The 18,582-nt window shown below is 38.1% G+C and overlaps 3 protein-coding genes across 3 annotated transcripts; 2 read left to right on the forward strand and 1 right to left on the reverse strand.

Moving 5' to 3' along the window:
* Positions 1 to 1,978: 1,978 nt before the first annotated feature.
* psmg1 (proteasome (prosome, macropain) assembly chaperone 1) lies at positions 1,979 to 4,340 on the reverse strand. Its single transcript, XM_065257815.2, has 7 exons — positions 4,114 to 4,340; positions 3,852 to 3,934; positions 3,434 to 3,594; positions 2,731 to 2,793; positions 2,439 to 2,637; positions 2,235 to 2,365; positions 1,979 to 2,141 (listed from the first exon to the last, which is right to left on the reverse strand). Exons 1-7 carry the CDS (start codon positions 4,236 to 4,238, stop codon positions 2,064 to 2,066), a joined length of 840 nt encoding a protein of 279 aa, XP_065113887.1. The 5' UTR covers positions 4,239 to 4,340; the 3' UTR covers positions 1,979 to 2,063.
* Positions 4,341 to 6,482: 2,142 nt separating this feature from the next.
* Positions 6,483 to 13,220, forward strand: mpzl1l (myelin protein zero-like 1 like). Its single transcript, XM_065264799.2, has 6 exons — positions 6,483 to 6,689; positions 7,415 to 7,587; positions 9,014 to 9,227; positions 9,314 to 9,443; positions 10,860 to 10,965; positions 11,476 to 13,220. The coding sequence occupies exons 1-6, from the start codon at positions 6,617 to 6,619 to the stop codon at positions 11,569 to 11,571; spliced, it is 792 nt and encodes a 263-aa protein (XP_065120871.1). The 5' UTR covers positions 6,483 to 6,616; the 3' UTR covers positions 11,572 to 13,220.
* Positions 13,221 to 15,457: 2,237 nt separating this feature from the next.
* Positions 15,458 to 16,640, forward strand: sugt1 (SGT1 homolog, MIS12 kinetochore complex assembly cochaperone). Its single transcript, XM_065264783.2, has one exon. It carries the CDS (start codon positions 15,578 to 15,580, stop codon positions 16,358 to 16,360), a length of 783 nt encoding a protein of 260 aa, XP_065120855.1. The 5' UTR covers positions 15,458 to 15,577; the 3' UTR covers positions 16,361 to 16,640.
* The last annotated feature ends 1,942 nt before the right edge of the window (positions 16,641 to 18,582 follow it).

An 18,582-nucleotide genomic window follows, 5' to 3' on the forward strand; every position in this document is an offset into this window, starting at 1 on the left:
CGCACACACGGAGAGAACAGAACAACTGAGACATAAACAAAGAGCAAATGATTGACAGATTTAATAGGAAGTGTGAATTACTCAAATCATCATTTACTGTAAGAGAGTTTTGGGAGGAGCCACAATAAGACGTCTGCACGTCACTCACACAACACATTCAACAAACTGAAATACAGATCACACGTGAGATTATAATGAAATAAGATTCAGTTTGTTTGATGAACAGGAAGAGCAACGAAAAATTAAACAAGAAACAACTAATTATTAAAAATAAATATCAAACATATATTCATGATAAAGTGCATTACTTTGTTTCAGGTCTCATCCAGTGAGGTCAATTACTTAAAGTTTTCTCTTTGTATTCTAATCAGATTTTTTGTCATCATGGCTGAAATTTCTTTTAATACTGGAGTAAAAAGTCGATTGCAGTGCATTATGGGATACAGTATCTGATTCAAAGCTGCCCTACTGTAAAATCCAGCTTAAGCTGGTTTCCCAGCTTGGTTTTAGCTGGTATAGCTGTGTTTTGGTCACTTTTTAAGCTGGTTTAGCTGGACTTAGCTGGTTATGCTAAAAGACCAGCTGACCTACCAGCTTGACCACCTTTACCAGGCTGGGAGGACCAGCTTAGACCAGTTACTGGCACCTTAAACCAGCTAAACCCAGCTTATGTTGGTCTTTGCTGTATTTTTCAGTAGGGTGTAAGAGTATCATACAACTATTCTGTGTATTACATGAGGCTGATACAGTACTAGTAATAGTAAGAGGTCTGGTTAATGTTTTTTTTTTAACACAGATGAGATAAAGAGGCTGAGAGCAGAAACTCTTTCCTCTGATGGGCTCTGACATGAACTACGCTGAACATTTGCGCAACAGAGACGCTTGACTTCCCCTTAACCAGATTCAGATCTGCATGTACTGCGGTCACATTTATAGAGCTGACGCATGTCAACATCTGATATCACAAACATTCATTCTCTTTACTAGTACAGTTAATTATTAATGTGTGACATAAAACACTGATAATAAAGCAGACAGACACACCTGCATTTATCACCTCGCAGGTACTTCTCTTTATCATAACTGATCTTCTGTACTGACCTTTAGCTCAGGTGCATGATTGGTTTAAGACCACTGAACGGCTTTCCACTGACACACCCTTATTAGTGCTGTTTCCTGAGTAAACTAGTGCTCATACTAGAGGCAATAATGTGAACTAACCCATGACCCAAAAACTACCTAAAGCTTTCCACCTGCAAAAGACAAAACAAGTGAAAATTCATTTTCAGCCACTTGTCCATCTCATCGGTTTACATTGAATGAGGGGCACCCTAACCATCATAAAGTCTCTTCTGATTTCATATCCTCATTGCATTTGAGTACAAACTTATGAAAGAAAAGAGAAATGAGTTAATGCTGATAGTTTGCAGTCTTGGGAAACTCTGGTTTTCCTCATTTGAACTCAAAGACACGAATGTGAGCGAGTCATTAGTAACATCAGGTCGTAGGAGGTGAGCTTTGACACAGACACTGAGATTCTCACTGAACGTCTTCACGCTCAACGTCATTGTGAAATATCTCGCTGAATGTTTAACTGTTATGTTTCATTGATCGTGGACAGATGAGAGATCTCAAACCCTTGATCTGTCTGTGTACACCCATCATAAACACATTCTGATTCGCTGTAAGATTATAAAGCATCTGGACCCTCAAATAATTATAAATGTTTAAAATGGTTTAGGCCGTGAGCATATAATTAAGATTTTCTTTATATCATTGTTTCCCAGAATCAGGAGAAACATATTTCAATTTTACATTTTCATGTAAAGCTACTTTGACACCAATAAGCCTAAAATGAAATATCAAGTCAAGACAGATAAAGAGTAATAGAGAGGATTCGTCATGTGTCCTGGAGCTGTGGCTCCACCGTGTGTCCAAACTAAATATACATGAAGAAAAACTCTCAGCACTCAACATGTAAAACAAAGCATCTTTAATAAACGCTTAATAATGCAAACAAAAAATATACACTTGAGTTTCTGTAGCTCTATTCAACACGTCATCTATGTGTACAGGTTACTCTGAACTTCATTGACTCGTGTGAACTTCTGTAGAGTTTCTGAACTCGGACTCGGATCCAACTGAAACAAACAGAGACAAAGATTTAACCGACAGATGAACCACTGTTGAATAAAGCACACAAGACTCTGTGTATGAGTAACACACCCACTGACCTTTACTGCTGAACTCAGACACATGACAGCAGATTTAAATGTTTCCATAGTGAGAGAGTCGGGGTGAGAGACATCACTGTAACACTGATACACAACCGCTGGAGTCTGATGGACCTGACAGTGACTGAGCACTGATCACACACACAGATTATATTTTTACATTAGTTTTACTCATGAGTATTTAACACTACAGTGATGTTATACCTGCAGCAGGTAATCCAGAGATGATATTGGGCTGTTTCAGCAGAGGACACGCGATGGCTCCCGTGTACCCGCCCGTCTTCAGAGCGCACAGGAAGGGTGAGCCGTTCCCACTCACGTAGTCTGAGGTTTTATATTCGGCCAAAACGCATTCAGAGAGCACAGTGACAGACAAACCTCTCTTCTGTACACAGCCCAACACCTGAACATCACACACACATCATTACATAACAGATTAACTATAAACACAGTAAATCTCATACACACATCTCTATTAAGAGTTATTCATGTTTACCTTTTCTGTCCATTGAAACAGCTGATCTTCAGCTACGTAGCACGTGCACTGACAGATCAAGACCTTAGAGAAATAACACAACACACAGGTTAAACACTCTGTCTTGACTATAAAGATAGTAGGGTGCAAAGAGGTGGAATCTTTCCATTGGAACTTAATCTGGGGAATGTTGGTACATTCCAAATTGGAAACTTAACAGGAATTTATAGGAATCTATAAGAATTTGGGGAAATTTAAATTAGGGCTGCACGATAAATCGCATGCGATATCACGCGCATCTCGTCAGTAATGCCGGTTCCTTGACTAACTTAGTATTAAATCGCCAACAGCTGCTTTCAAGTGGAGCGGCATTAACTGCACAGAGCCGTAGATCCCTGACTAGCTGGGCCATATCGCATACATTTCATAGACGATATGTCCGCGATAATTAATGCGAAATTGCCCCGATTGTCAGGGAAATTGCATTGCAACCAACAAAGCTGCTAACTTAGTAAGCAACAACGCTTTTGGGAAACGCATCCCAGAATAGTTATCGGCCACCTATTATTAGTGTATATTGGCATTTATTGTCGCATCCCTAGTTTATTCATATTAATTCCCATATATGCCTGTTAGTTTACATATATTCCCGTTAATTCCCATAAAAATTCCCAGAATCTTGCAACCCTAAAAGATAGTGAAGTGTTGTTAGTGAGGTTCTCACAGATGGGTTTTGGTTCTGCTGGTACAGAATACAGGCCGGTTCTCCGGGGTCTGGAGCAGAAGTGTTTGTCCTTGTGGATCTCTGACTGCGTTCATTCCAGAGAGAAACCCAACCGACTGCTGACCAACATCCAGAACTCAACACATACGCTGAGATGAACCCTAAGAAACACACACACAGACACACACACACACACACACACACACACACACACACACACACACAGACACACACACAGACACACACAGACACACACACACAGACACACAGACACACACACACACACACAGACACACACACACACACACACACACACACACACACACACACACACACACACACACACACAGAGTGAGTTCAGACTGAGTTTAAGGTTGATCTGATCTCTCCAGCATGTGAACGCAGATTTCAGTCTCACCTGTGGCGTTTGGTCCCACAGCTATGATCAGATCAGAATATGATCTCGTGTCAGTGTCTGATGTCCAGTGCACATGAACTGACCTGAAATAAACACAATAAATCAGATACACGTGCAGTCTGAGTGAAACTAAAAGTAAAGTCTCGATTATTAGAACAACATTAAAAACCCGCTGAAATGCATCGCTTTGACTATAATACATCACATTTAATGAATCATGAAGAATGTTTGAAAACTGTTTGTTTTATGCAACATGTTTCACCTCTTCTCTTCTATTTCTCGTCGGATTTGTTCATCTTCCTCGTTTTCATTCGTCAAATCATCATCATCATCTTCTTCAACAGCTCTCGAGTAAACCGATAAAACTTCACCGAAAAACGTCGCCATATTAACGCGTTTATAAGATATGAATACAGAAAATAAAATCCGCTCTGTAATCACAGATGTAAGGAAACCGGAAATATCCAGTGTCGTTTTACGCCAAAAAGACTTTTATTTTGTTTTCATTCCGCTGTCGGTATCATAGATAAAAGTCGCTGGCCGATCAATGTCAATGTGTTTATTGTCACATGTACTGTGAACTAAATATTACTTGGGATGTCAAATTGACGTACACAAATAAAAATACAAGAAATGTAAGCAGAGCTGTAGACACATGAATATATAAACCTAAAGCGCAATGCATTATTTGATAGTAGAAAAAAATGCAAAGAGCTGATGAATGAGAGACAGGTAATATTGTTATATATCATATAGTGACAGTATTGTTTTTGGATGTTAATGTGAACATTAAATTAATAGCACATCATTCAATGTTAATGGTGACTTCTACATTTTTGTATTATTTGCATTTACCCTGAAACTGAAATATAAGTTTAAGTAAATGACCAATATTATTATTCTCTCAAAGACATACAAACCAAATAAACAATAAATCCTTTAATATCACCCACAGTAATACTATTTACACAATATCATATTTCCTAGAAAACCTTGGATTAAGATCAACATTTTGGATTATATGGAACTTGGTTTTGGATTTTTTGTTTTTGTTGCTCATTTTGTTTATATGACTATGGGGCGGTTTTACAGGACAGGGTTTATATTAATCCAGGACTAGGCCTTAGTTAGATTAGGACATTTAAGTAGTTTTTACATACAAACCTTACAAAAACATTCCTGGTGTGCATCTTGAGACAAAACAATGGCACTGGTATTTGTTAGGTTTATGTGAGTATAAACATGCATTTTAGACTGGGACTAAGATAAACCCTGTCCAGGAAACCGCCCGTAAATGTTTGGACTGTGTATGAAACTACTAAGACTCCCTACACACTGACATTGGAAGGTTACAGGAAGTTTACACATCACTAGTTGTGTGTCTTATTTCAGAAGGCTGCATCCTTTGCATCCTCTGGAGGTTGTGTCCTCTGAAGGATGCGGTATACTGAGGGTCCTCAACATAGGACATACGGACAGAAAAGGTAGCTACATACAACAGAACTGTTAGAGAAATTAGATGCTTTCATTATTGATTCTACTGTATTTAAAATCACATAATGTTCTCTGAAAAAAATATAGAACACCAATTTATTTAATAAGACAAACATGCATTACTTTATTAATAGTCTTAACAGTTTTTAATAGTTTTATATTACTTGATATAGAAAAAAGTACCTCATTTATTTGTGTAAATTAATTTAAATTTACCATATAATCTACTAAAATAAAATAATTTAAAACTTGAAACAACTTTTACATTTAAACACCACATCTTTGCTAGTATTTACAGCTACATGTGTGTAGATGTTGAGAAATGACGTTGTGCTCGGCAACGGAAGGAATTGTGTGTTTTATTTGCAGCAGCGAAGCCATTTCTCAAACTGAAGGCTGCATCATACGGACGGATGGTGCTAACGTCATCAAGCCTGGTCACAAGCATATTACAACAATTTGCGATGAACTACACTAACTTCACTTTATATTTGTTAATATTCTGAAATGAGACCCCTGAAGGATGCCGCCTTCCATTTGAGAAACGTCCTATATCATGCATCCTCCGAATTCCTGTGAAAGAAGAAAACGAGAGAGCCTTCTGACGTATGCAGCCTTCGAATGCGACCTCCGGGGGCGCAGCCCACTGAAACGAGACACAGCTACAGCCGTACTTAGACGCCGCCATATTGGACCGGACACCACTGAACAGAAGAGATCAATGAGATGCGTTTTTCTACATGAAAAAGAATATTGTGTGCTTCAAATTATATTACAATATTAATGTTAAAACAATTATTAAACAAGATAAAATAACAAAAAGTAATGTTTGACAATGAGTGAGACTTCTGGGTTCCTAATGAGAGTGAATGTTCATCTATTTTATATGATTGCAAAAAAACTGACTAAAAGTTTTTGTACTCGACGTTGATCAGAAGCTTGATTGAGAAGCTTAAACGTTTTAGTGTTTTTATTCAAATAAACCTCAGCTCCTCGTTCACATCTATGTGTTGTCTGGTCCAATATGGCGGCCCAGCTTGACGTACGCTTCAGCGTCCAATATGGTGTCTATGTATGTCTATGGATTCGATCTCGGTGTTTGGATAGACTCAGATCTCAGTTCAGCGGAGTTTGATCAGTACAGTAGCGCACCGATCCCGATGTATGTGTAGATTCCGATCTGAGACCAGCGCGTCACTCGTTCAGTCAGACGCTGTAAACAAACACTAAAAAGCTTCGACACTCGGGCCGATATCCATGAAATCTACAGAATGGAAATAAGGCTTCGGATTATGGCACACTTTCGTGTTTTATTGTGTGTTTCTCTCCTGTTTATTATTTCTAGTAAGTTTCAGTTTATAATGTTTCAAGTTTTCTTTCAATCTTATCTGTAAGTGTTAGCTTAGCTTCATGCTAACCCGCTAAGTTTAGCTAACGTTCTAAATCTCTGGTGGTTTTTATATCTATAACACATGTTCTGCGCTTGAATCTGATTACTTGATCTATATCAATGACTTTTCTAGAGTAAATCATATGAATAAACACGTGTATGTTCTTAAATGTGTTTGACTTCTGAAGAGATTTAGCATGTATTGTTCTGTTAGCACGTTAGCACACGTCAGATGTACTCAGATTTGATTAAACATGAATGATTATCTTTTTTTTTTAATTAAATTAATGGCTTACACTTACGTTGGTTTATTTTATCAGCATCATTTCTGTCTGCCTTAATATAATTCCCATGTCTGATAAAAGAAACTTTTTATTGTGCTAATACCTTGTTTTCTGTATTTGTACCATGTACTGTGATTTATACCCCAGTGTAGTTTAAAGTGTCTGGCAGTGTCATGTAAATAAATCAACATATGAGTATAGTAAGTTAATCATTACAGTATATAACTGTCTGCAGGTATCACTTGTTATGAACAATAGTATTTTTGTGTGAATGCATGTACTGTTTTATTATCATCTTTACTGTGCAGGTTAGGTTAGGAGTTTTATTAATCCTTTATCCGCTCCAGTAGTGGATTTGTTTCATTGATCATTCACATTTATTAATTGTGTTTCAGGTCTGTTTCCGGTGTGTGTTGCCATAGATGTTTATACTCCAGCCGAATTGTTTGTTGGGAATGGGACCACAGCGACGTTGGTGTGTAGTTTTACATCTAAAGAGGTGGTCAGCAGTACAGCATCAGTCAGCTGGTCATTTCTACCCGAGGGCGAGACGGGAAATCCCACCTCTGTAAGAGCTTCAGATGTTCTCTGTGGGATTCAGATGAGAGTTTAAAGGAGCATTTCACCCTTAGAAACATTCATCTTTATTGAAAGTGTGTCAGATTTGTAGTCGAAATGTAATATACATTTAGAATTTGGTGCCCATTTGACCGAGATAAGGGGTGTTTGTAGTCTCACCCCCTCAACAAAGATATTGGACTTCCTGCTTTCAATGATGCAAAGTGATGATTTTTACATCATTGAAAGAAGGAAGTGCAACACTGAAATCTGTATTTCTCCTGTCTAAGTGGCAACTGAGAAAATTATGATTGACCATTCAAAAATACGTATGAGTGGGGTTCTAACTAGGGATGCACCGATACTGATTCGGGTATCGGCCTCGATACCACATTTTCTAAAGTACTCGTACTCGTTAAAAGTCCCCCGATACCAGGGATCGATACCACGGTCTGAGCAATGTCTATGTTTGAGCGGCGTGTAAGGGGTTAATGCCTCTTGTGTTGTCCAAAGAGGCAGAGTTTACAACAAACTGGAAAACTAGTCCCTTGTTTTTTTGTTAAATTATATGACTAAAGCTGTTACCTGTAAATTTAAATCATGTTTTTTTATTAAGTACTCTGTATTGGTATCGGCAAGTACTGAAATGCAAGTACTCGTACTCGTATTCCAAAAAAGTGTTATCGTTGCATCCCTAGTTCTAACTATACAAAACTTAATGCAAATGGGTGAAGTGTCCCTTTAAAGTCACAGTGAAATGTTGTGTATTTTAACAAATGATCTGTAAGCTTCATTATTTTTTTTAAATGCACACATTTCTGGTCACGACTCAAGGAACGTCGTGAGGGCGGGGCCCAGTGAAAGATTGCAGCGATTAGCAAATGGCAACATGACCCAGCTTCCAATGATCCAATCAATTCTCATTGGGCAAATTCAAGTCCCACCCTACATTTTTTTTTCTAATTTCAGAAGCTGTTTCACTTAGGGATGCTTTGAAAGGCTTGGCCGAAGCCAAATAAAATAAGATGACAGAGCAAAAAGCGATCAACAAAGCGGTTTAACAAAAAGCTTTTGTGTTCAGGATTTTAAATGATAAATGACACTTGTAGTGCTGTATGTTTTTTCACGTCTTTCTCTGACACTTTGCGTCTCTCACTCTTCACTGGTTGCTTTGCGATCACGTCATCAAAGACCTCATTGTTCAGGAAATTTATACAGCCTTTTCACTTGTGATTCAGCTGAATATAGCAGAATAATTTCGGTTGCCGAACATTCGATGCATCCCTAGTTTCACTCGCATATACGTCACATTAGAAAAATTAGATAATTGCTACTTTTGTTTCATTGTGACTTTAATGTGTGCTTTGGCACTTGTTGAAATGTAATGAGGTCATCATTATGACATGGGTTGAATGAACGCTTCTGTTCTCCCGCAGTTCTTCTATCACACCGGTGGGAAAGTGTTTCCCGGGTCTAATCCACAGTTTAAGTCCCGTGTGGAGTGGGCCGGAGACATGAACAAGAAGGACGCTTCCATCCGTGTGATCCAGATGCAGTTCAAGGACAACGGAACGTTCACGTGCGACGTGAAGAATCCTCCGGACATCACCGGCCAGCCGTCCGCCACTAAAGTCCGAGTGGTCATGAAAGGTGATCTATCGTGAGAGCGTGTGACACGTGGTCGTCGTCTCTGGTGACGTGGGTGTGACCGACCGGTGTGTGTTTTTCTCCCATAGAGTCTCTTCCTCAGACCAGTACAGCTGTGATCGTTGGTGGAGTGATCGGAGCCGTGATCGGCATCATCATCATCTCTGTGGTCATGTATCTGATCGTCAGGCGACAGGAACCCAGTCGAGACTACGAGGGGTACGTGTGTGACGCATTACAGTAATGAAAGCGGATCGGTTTGTTCTGATTAACTGGAAGTTGTTGTGTGTTTAACTCTTTTGTGCATGTAAGCATGAGGTCTAAACCAAAGCAGGAGAAAATAACTAAACCACTTCATAACAAAACAACCGTTTCAGTTATAACACAAATCAAAAGACACAAAAGGGTTGAGTGAGTCTCACAAAGAAATTATCAGTTCATATATTTCACTCATATGAGGCATTAAAAAGCCCATTCTCATTAAAATCACATTATTAATAATAATTAAAATCATTCATCTGTACTTTATTATTATGAAAATAATGAAATGGTCTAAAGAATAGATTTAATTTTCTTCACACAAAGTATGAGATGTGACCTGGATGTGTTTTTGTGAGATTCTTTTAGATGTAGGGTTGCAAAGGGGCGTAACCCTAAAACTTTCCATGGGAACTTCATCTGGGGAATTTTGGGAAATGCATATAAACTATATCATACACATTACACAAACATAAATAAACATTTAGTTTGGTCAGAAGCAGAAATGCATGCAAGCTAAAACAGATTTTGAAGATTCCTGATATTTACGCTCATCAAGCTGTGGATTTATTTGATGAAATGAACGCAGGCTTGATGAGCACAAGAGACTTCTTTTTAAAAACATGAACATTAATAATGTTACAGTTTGAGCATCAAAGCTACATGATAGCTCGCCTCATAAATTACATTTAGATATCTGATTTACAGAAATGATCTGTTCATGTTATGATGAATGTAAGTACATGCAGAGGGTGTGGCCTCAATAACCCTTCAGTAAGCTGTGTGCATGTGAAATTGCATTAAATCTTATTAACAAAATTATGCTGCAAGATTATTTTTTTTAATTTGCTGTTATAGGCAGCTCGTAATTTTTTTGAAATTTCCATACATCCCCATCAATTCCCATGGAAAATTCCTAGAATTTTGCAACCCTAGTTAGATGTGTGTAACAGTATTACAGTGCATCTAATGACTCCAACACGGTGTGAATTAATCTCATGTTGAACTATAAAACGACTAGAAAAGTGCCTTGAGTGTTTGTGTGGCAGTTGTGTGTCTGTTACGTGTCTCATTAACAGAGCCGTATGCTCCGCTCACTTCCTGTCTCTCGTCTCATTACTGCTGTCATCAAAACTACTGTCTGTGTCATGTGTCCGTGTGTGTGTTTAACCTGATTTGTGTGTATGTGATGTGTGCGTTTCTGGTGTGTGTGTGTGTGTTTGGGCAGTGCAGCCCTATTTTCATTGATCACAAGATGGCGTTTGTATCATGTTGCTTTTGTCATCTCACATCTCATTTGTGTTTGTCTCCATATGCGTGTGTGCGTGTGCTGTTCGTTGTGCGTGCATCATCCCGGCTGAATTCGTGTGTGTATAGCTGCACCTCAGTAGAGAGCGTGAGCTCACAGAACACACGTGTAGGGAAGAAGGCGGAGTCAAGCACAGACAACTCATCTTGCTCCAGTCCCTCTGCTCCCTTACAGGTACGACACACTATGTGTGTGCGCATGACTGAGTGAGCGTGTGTGTGTGTGTGTGTGTGTGTGTGTGTGTGTGTGTGTGTGTGTGTGTGTGTGTGTGTGTTTGTGTGTGTAAGCGAGCAAGAGATCAAGTGTCTTTGAGTGAGTGAGTGAGTGAGTGTCAGTGAGCAAGTCAATGATTGTGTGATTGTGTAGATGGGTTTCCCCTCCCATTGCTCCTCGTGTGCTTCTCAGTTTCTTGGTTCCACATGAAGATGCTGTGTGCAGCTGTATGAACTTTCATTTGTGTGTTCATCAGAATGAAGTCTGTGTGTTTTGGATCAGGATGAGGTTTATTTCTAATCAGATTTTCTGAAGCTGTTATAGTGGAACCCATCTGTGGGTTTCTGCTAAAGATGTCTGATGTTCTTCTGTGATCAGACTCTAAACAACAGTTTGATATTGATATTTTATCACCGATCCAGCTCGCTCATACTGTCCTAACTCTCTCTTCATATGATCTCTCTGATTTAGGGCCCGGTGATTTACGCTCAGCTCGATCACTCCGGCAGTAAGAACTCCTTCCACAAGATGGAGCCGGTGGTCTACGCAGACATCCGGAAGAACTAGAGCGACTGCAGGGTTATTGCATGTGCGTCTTTATATCCATTCACATTACAAAAGAATCTATGAAAGCAGACAGACAGACAGACTGTTACGTGCTCGGCCGGGTGGGTTAGTACTGGACTGATGATTTCTCGTGTTGTAGTTTTTCTTGCTTCTTGTGCCGTTGTTGGATGTTTGTATGTGTATTGTAAATGCTAGTTTATTATCATCACCACGTATTAAGACTAATAATGCCATTCAGATGCTGACAGCGATAGAGGGGCAGAATAAAAACATTTCATAGCCTAACGCATTGTTGCAGTATTGTTATGACAATTGAGCAACATTTCACCCCATATTGTCATGACTGTAATGTAATTACAAAGACTTTTTATTCACTACATTTTAGAGTAAATATGAAATTCTGTTTTGAACTGACATTTTGTTTTTTTTACCGTTATACTGTTCTTCTGTTTTAAATAAGTTTTAAATGTAGGTTAGGGAGGAGCCTAAACATTCAGTCCTGTCCATCATCATTATGGGCGTATATAAGCAGTGATCGCTCTTCCAGCATCCCTCCTCCTCCTCTTCATCTCCGCTCTTTTCTTTCTGCAGGCAGTTTCATTATAGGGATAGCTACAGGTTTGAGTCCCCTATGACGACAGCAAGACGAGATTATTTACCGTTAACTATTTGACTCAATGGGTGAAGTTACGTTTTTTTTGCATTATAATGATTCTTGGTTATCAAAGCAAAGCTGTTATCAGGTGTGATATGACTTCAGTCTGATGAAGATGAATAATCTCACGGTACAATAACATTAGGGAAATAAAGCACTACATTATTATATATGACTTGAGTCGCTGTTGGCATCAGGATGATTTCTAGTAAAGTTAGCGTGCACGGCTCAACGGCTCCAACGTTGTTCCTGAAGGACATCTGTCCGGCATATTTTAGTTTCAGTCCTTTTCCAACACACCTGCTTGATCTTAGGTACCCATGAAGATCTTGATTAGCAGGTTCAAGCGTTTGATTGGGGTTGAAATCTGCAGGAATCAACAGGGTTGGAGACCCATGAGTAAGACTAATCAGCTAGTTATAATGACACTAAAGTTACTGTATAGTTCATTTAGAAATATTCAGTATTAGTTTAGTAACTTAATTCTTCTTCAGGGCCAATGGGGAAACAATATGTCGTTTCTCGTTTAAACACTCCATTTTTTATTCCTACATTCCTGTTCATTGTCATATTTGCGTTATAACTTAAAAAGTGAGGTTATTTTTCTTTGTTGTAAACGTTCAGCTGGTTTAAAGATGAACCAAACAAAGCAATGAGCGATTGTTTCTTCAAATGTATGATGCTGGACTCTTGATGCTTGTGTTTATGTTTTGCAAAGATGATTATTTTTTTATTGTTAAGAGAGAGAGAGAGAGAGACCAGCAGTTAATGCAACATTCCTTTAATGCCACTTTTGTCTCTTGTACTGTACGGTTGCAATATTGCACTGTTAGATTTGTTATGTGTTAACTGGAACATTGTGCCTTCAGCATTCATAAACTAACTCCTCATGCACACCTTGCATTGTTTTTCTTTATTGCCCTTTTGTATATGAATACAACTGTATCTGTCTAATTTTATACATACATGCATTATATAAATATATATAAATATATCACATTGAATGATTTGTTTTATTACTCTGCCTCTTTAATGTTTGTTTGTGTGACATTTATAGTTGTTTTTCTTGTTCGAGATTACTGGGAAAACATGTGGTGTGACAAAAAATGCGAGATTTTTCAGTGTTGCTCTATCATTGAAGAATTCAAGATAAGAATGTGCTTGATTCTGAAGAAAAAATGTTGTTTGTCTTGAAACACACGCAAACATTTAGCTGAGATATGCCAGATATAACACAAGCTATAACACTGAACAGGCGCCTGGCTGGCTGTATTTATAATATATGCATTATAAATTAACATGTATAACCTAAAGTACTTCTCATACTGAAATATTATGCATTAGTGGTATTACAAAAAATTCTAATAATTCTATCGCTTTTCTTGTTTTTAACCAACCAAAGGGATAATGCTTCAAATTAAATTAGGAAATGTGTAAAAGTAGGTTGCAAGTTGTTTATGAATAAAAAGTTCCAAAAATATTATTTTTATGTAATTCATTGGAATATTAGTTGTGCCTTCATAGTAACAAATTATGTATTTTAACCATAGACTGTAAAAAAAGATTTTAACTGAAAAGAAAAGTAAAAGCAATAGATCCAAGAAGGCTTTCAAATTCCGCAAGAACGCGTCGTCCAATTAGATTTGAGCTTTAAATCACGTGTCCGGAACCACTGTCGTTCCACAGGTTTACGTCACAGGGGAGCTCAAACGCAGAAGAGTTTTTACAAGAATCTTGCCTACTTTTGATCAATTTCATATTTCTCAGTGTATTATTGTTGATTGCAAAAAAAAGTATTTCAAGAATCCTTCTTGATTTATATCTTGAAGAGATTTGAAATTATTTTGGGTCCAACTCATCATAATGTAACATATGTTTTATGTTTTAACATATAGTTCAACTCAGACATTAAACTAACGTATATTGATTGATTAACATAACAGCATAACCAGAACTCTCTTTGAGTACACAAACCTGACTGATTATAAATATCTGTATGTATTAATATTGCTTAAGGTGCCAGAAACACTGCAGCCATAAAGGTCAGATCATTTTATACTTTAATAACATATGATATATAAAAACATCTGAAATCACGCTATGCCGCTTTTCTATCATTCTGTGTATCTTTAGCACGAGTGCATTCAATATCACGACTACAACGAGCATTATTTACTAATTTCACGCATTTACAGTTTTTTTCGATTGCTAAACGACAGTGGGCACAACTGGAGCTACATGTGCAAAACTCTAACTACAGTCTGCACTACCAAAAGTCACCTGAGCACAACTCTACACATATGGCTCAAAACAGCTCCGTGCAGCCAAACACTAAACACAACCCTCACTGAGATAACACACACTGTCACTCACAACACACTGAGAGGAAAAACACTAACATCAAACACCAATACACAAAATACTAACTTTATATCTTTACAGTTTTAACAATTTCAGTGATGTCACACCAAGTAATGTTTTCTTTAAAGAATGATTTATTTATTGATTTATCACAATATTTTTTTTAGAACATCATAATTTTTTAGGGTAAATGAAAATTAGCAGTTTGCTTCAGTTGTCTGTAGTAATTTACGGAATTACAGTAATGAGAAAAAGGTAGAAACTTAAAGTACATGAAAGGTAATATTATATATAAATGAAATATATATATGAAATTGGAATTTATATTTATATGAAATTGCAATCAGCAGTGTTTGAAAGGGACAAGGCTGAAATCTTTTCTGTTTTGAATGTGTGATTCACAGTTTTGACAGCAGTGTGTTAGCATTTGAACAAAGTGCTGTAAATCCACAGTGTTGTGCAGGTTGTGGTTAAAGTCATGGAATAAGTGTGTAGAGTTTTGAAAACTGTGTTCAAGCAATGAAAAACGAACTAGAGTTTGGTCCACATGAACTGCTGCTGTGCAGACTGTAGTTAGAGTTTTGCACATGTGACTCCAGTTGTGCCCACTGGCGTTTAGCAATCGAAAAAAACTGTAAATAAGATCTTACAAACTCACGGTGTAACGTTACGCTACGACAGTCCGGACTTAACGAATATTTGACCGATTCATAAAAGACGAACCGCCGTCTGGTGATCTGAGATTACAGTATGGAGATAGAGGTTTAAGATCGTGATATTTTTCACTTATTTTAAGCACAGTGTCATTAAATATGAACATTTTTTAAACCTTTTGAGTTTGCTTAAGCATTTCACAGAGCGCTTGCAGCCGGAAGCGCTACTGTGTGACGTCAGACCACCAAGCGGATATGTTTAGGTAGCTATCAGCTATCGTTAGCGTCTCGCTTTCCAGAACTTTCTACATCTTTAGTGTGCGACTATTGAGAAGCGATGGCAACTATCAGGAGTTTTCCTGACGAGGACCCAAATAAAGCCCTCGAGGAGCTAAAAAAGACTCCGGGAGAGGAAGCTGATCGCGCTGATTTGCTCTGTCAGCGAGCTAATGCGAATATACAACTGCAAGAGCGCAACAGAGCACTCGATGGTGATGAGAAGGCCCAGCAGCTGCAGCCAGATTCGGCACCTGGATGCTTAAAAACACGGCATGACTGGTACCAGACAGAGTCTCAGGTTGTAGTGACCATCATGATGAAAAATGCCAAGAAAGACGACGTGTTTGTGAACTTCAGTGAGAAGCAGCTGACCGCTGTGGTGAAGCTTCTGTCAGAAGATGATTACTGCCTAAACCTTCATCTTCTGCATCCGATCGTCCCAGAACAGAGCACCTTTAGGATCCTTTCAACAAAGATCGAGATCAAGATGAAGAAAACCGAGGCTATCCGGTGGGAGAAACTGGAGGGAGAAGGGGCGCTTCCTAATGTCAAGCACTTCACACCTAACCAGTATCCATCATCCTCCCACTACACGCGCAACTGGGATAAAGTTGTGGTCGAGATCAGTGAGGAGGAGAAGAATGAGAAGCTGGAGGGAGATGCTGCACTTAACAAACTCTTTCAGCAGATCTACTCGGATGGTTCGGATGAGGTGAGGCGGGCTATGAACAAGTCCTTTATGGAGTCAGGGGGCACAGTACTCAGCACTAACTGGACAGATGTTGGTAAACGTAAAGTAGAGATGAACCCACCTGAAGATGTCGAGTGGAAGAAATATTAAAGGACTACTATCATCAGATCACTTTTCTAATGCTTTCCTTTATTCGATCATTATTCATTTACACTGGGCACCATTCATACAGACTATTCCTGGAAATTCATTAAATGCTGTTCAATCTTTTTTTTTTGAGTGTTTTTTAGAGTCTGAATCACAAAACTAAATGACTAAATTTGAGTTTTATGTATGTTTAAGTGTTATCTGATGGCCATGTAATATTCGGATGTATCTAAAGATAAATATAATGAACACCCTGTAAATAAATACTTTTGGTCTAAAGCGACTCAACAGTCCGGTAACTTGTTGTCGTCTTGTCGCTATGACATCATCAGCTGCTTTGTTTAAAAAAATTAAGCCAATCTAAATGTTGACATTGACAACACAGTATAGCCGTGGTTGCATATAAAGACTGCATATGTCATCAAGCCTGCTTTAAAGGGATAGTTCACCCAAAAATGTAAATTATGTCATCATTAACTTACCCTCATGTTGTTACAAACCTATGTACATTTCTTTGTTCTGATGAACACAAAGGAAGATATTTTGAGAAATGTTTGTAATTAAACTGTTTGTGGACCCCATTCATTCCCATAAAAAATAATGCAATGGAAGTAAATGGGGTCCACGAATGGTTTGGTTAGAAACATTTCTCAAAATATCTTCCCTTGTGTTCATCAGAACAAAGAAACTTATACGGGTTTGTAACAACATAAGATTGAATAAATGATGACAGAATTTTCATTTTTGGGCGAACTATCCCGTTAAGTTAACTGGGCATTACAAGTCATAAGCATATTACAACAATTTATTATTAACTAAGAATAATAGTCAAGTTTATCATTGTTATAAGAAAGTCTTGATAACCCTATATATATAATCCTAAAGGGCTAGTTACCCAAAAAAAGGAAATTCTGTCATCATTTTTTTTTTCAATCCTGACTACATGTCTTTGTTCTGATAAACATGAATGAAGATATTTTAAGGAATGTTTGTAACCAATTATTTTTGAGCCCCATTCACTTACATAGTAGGATAAAAAATGCCATGTAAGTGAATGGGGCTGATGAATGGTTTCGATCCAACATAACTCAAAATATCTTCCTTCATGTTCATCAGAACAAAGAAATGTAGACAGGTTTGTAACAACATGAGGATGAGTGAACGATGACATAATTTAACTCTGACTTCCTTACCAGTTTATTTGAGTTCCCTTACACTCATAAAATGGTTTCATACTCAACAGATTCTACAAAATAATCAGTTCACACAGAGATCATGGTCTTCTAGCAAAATTATTACGTTACTAAGAACGCTTTTTTATGAAGTTTTGAGATTTTGGTTGATTTTGTTCATGTTTCATGTAGGGATCGACTGATATGGATTTTTCAGTGCCGATGCCGATACTGATTTTTGTTTCATCAGCCTTAGCCAATGACCGATACAGGCAGCCGATTTTCTTGAGCCGATATCTGTTTCTAGGACTAGTCTAATCCCTGTCCGGGAAACCGCCCCATAGAGATGAGAAATAAAAACCTGCTTTGTCCAGCTATGATCAGCTGTTAGGCCGAGCTATCGATGTTGTCATGGAAAGGTTGGTTGTTTTTAGTCACATGACCTGCAATCGCTTGCGGCTTCTAGCACTCTGTCTGTAAATAATGCCGGAAAAAATCATCGAACACTGAAGCCATGTAACGGCCAATGCCGATAAACATAAAACTCGCACATATCGGCCCGATATTATTTTTGAAGGCCAACCCTATAAGTCAGTGCAACACTAGTTCCCCCACTAAAAGACCATTTTTCCCTAAACTGTTGGATTATTGCAAAAATTAAGATCTGTGTCCAACAGAAGTTTTTAGTAATCTTCACAGATGAACAACTTTTATGAATTTTGAAGTCTAAATTGTTTTTTTCCCTCTAGTAAACCTATTTATAATTCATAAAAGTTCAAGGTTCAGAGAGTTTTATTGTCATTTGATCTATAGCTGATACAATACACAGTGAAATGAAACTACGTTTGTCCAGGACTGTGGAGCTACAGAGAACAACAGAGAGTCACACAGACAATATAGAGCTACACAACAACAACAACACATACTGCAATAAGTGCAAACAAAAGCATACACTACAGGAAGGGTAAAGAGCCGGCGTGACGTGACATCTTACTGAATAATGGTAGCAGCAGTAAGAGATTAATTAAGGTAATGGTGAAGGTCTGAGTTTTG

The sequence above is a fragment of the Paramisgurnus dabryanus genome, chromosome 10 (assembly GCF_030506205.2).
Source record: "Paramisgurnus dabryanus chromosome 10, PD_genome_1.1, whole genome shotgun sequence".
In the NCBI taxonomy this organism is placed as follows: Eukaryota; Metazoa; Chordata; class Actinopteri; order Cypriniformes; family Cobitidae; genus Paramisgurnus; species Paramisgurnus dabryanus.

Coding starts and splice junctions, on each gene's coding strand:
- mpzl1l (XM_065264799.2), top strand. CDS start 6,617: ATGGAAATAAGGCTTCGGATTATGGCACACTTTCGTGTTTTATTGTGT. Junction 7,588..9,013: donor AGACGGGAAATCCCACCTCT/GTAAGAGCTTCA, acceptor GTTCTCCCGCAG/TTCTTCTATCACACCGGTGG. Junction 10,966..11,475: donor GTCCCTCTGCTCCCTTACAG/GTACGACACACT, acceptor TCTCTGATTTAG/GGCCCGGTGATTTACGCTCA.
- psmg1 (XM_065257815.2), bottom strand. CDS start 4,238: ATGGCGACGTTTTTCGGTGAAGTTTTATCGGTTTACTCGAGAGCTGTT. Junction 3,935..4,113: donor CGAGAAATAGAAGAGAAGAG/GTGAAACATGTT, acceptor TGTTTATTTCAG/GTCAGTTCATGTGCACTGGA. Junction 3,595..3,851: donor TGTGGGACCAAACGCCACAG/GTGAGACTGAAA, acceptor TGTGTTTCTTAG/GGTTCATCTCAGCGTATGTG.
- sugt1 (XM_065264783.2), top strand. CDS start 15,578: ATGGCAACTATCAGGAGTTTTCCTGACGAGGACCCAAATAAAGCCCTC.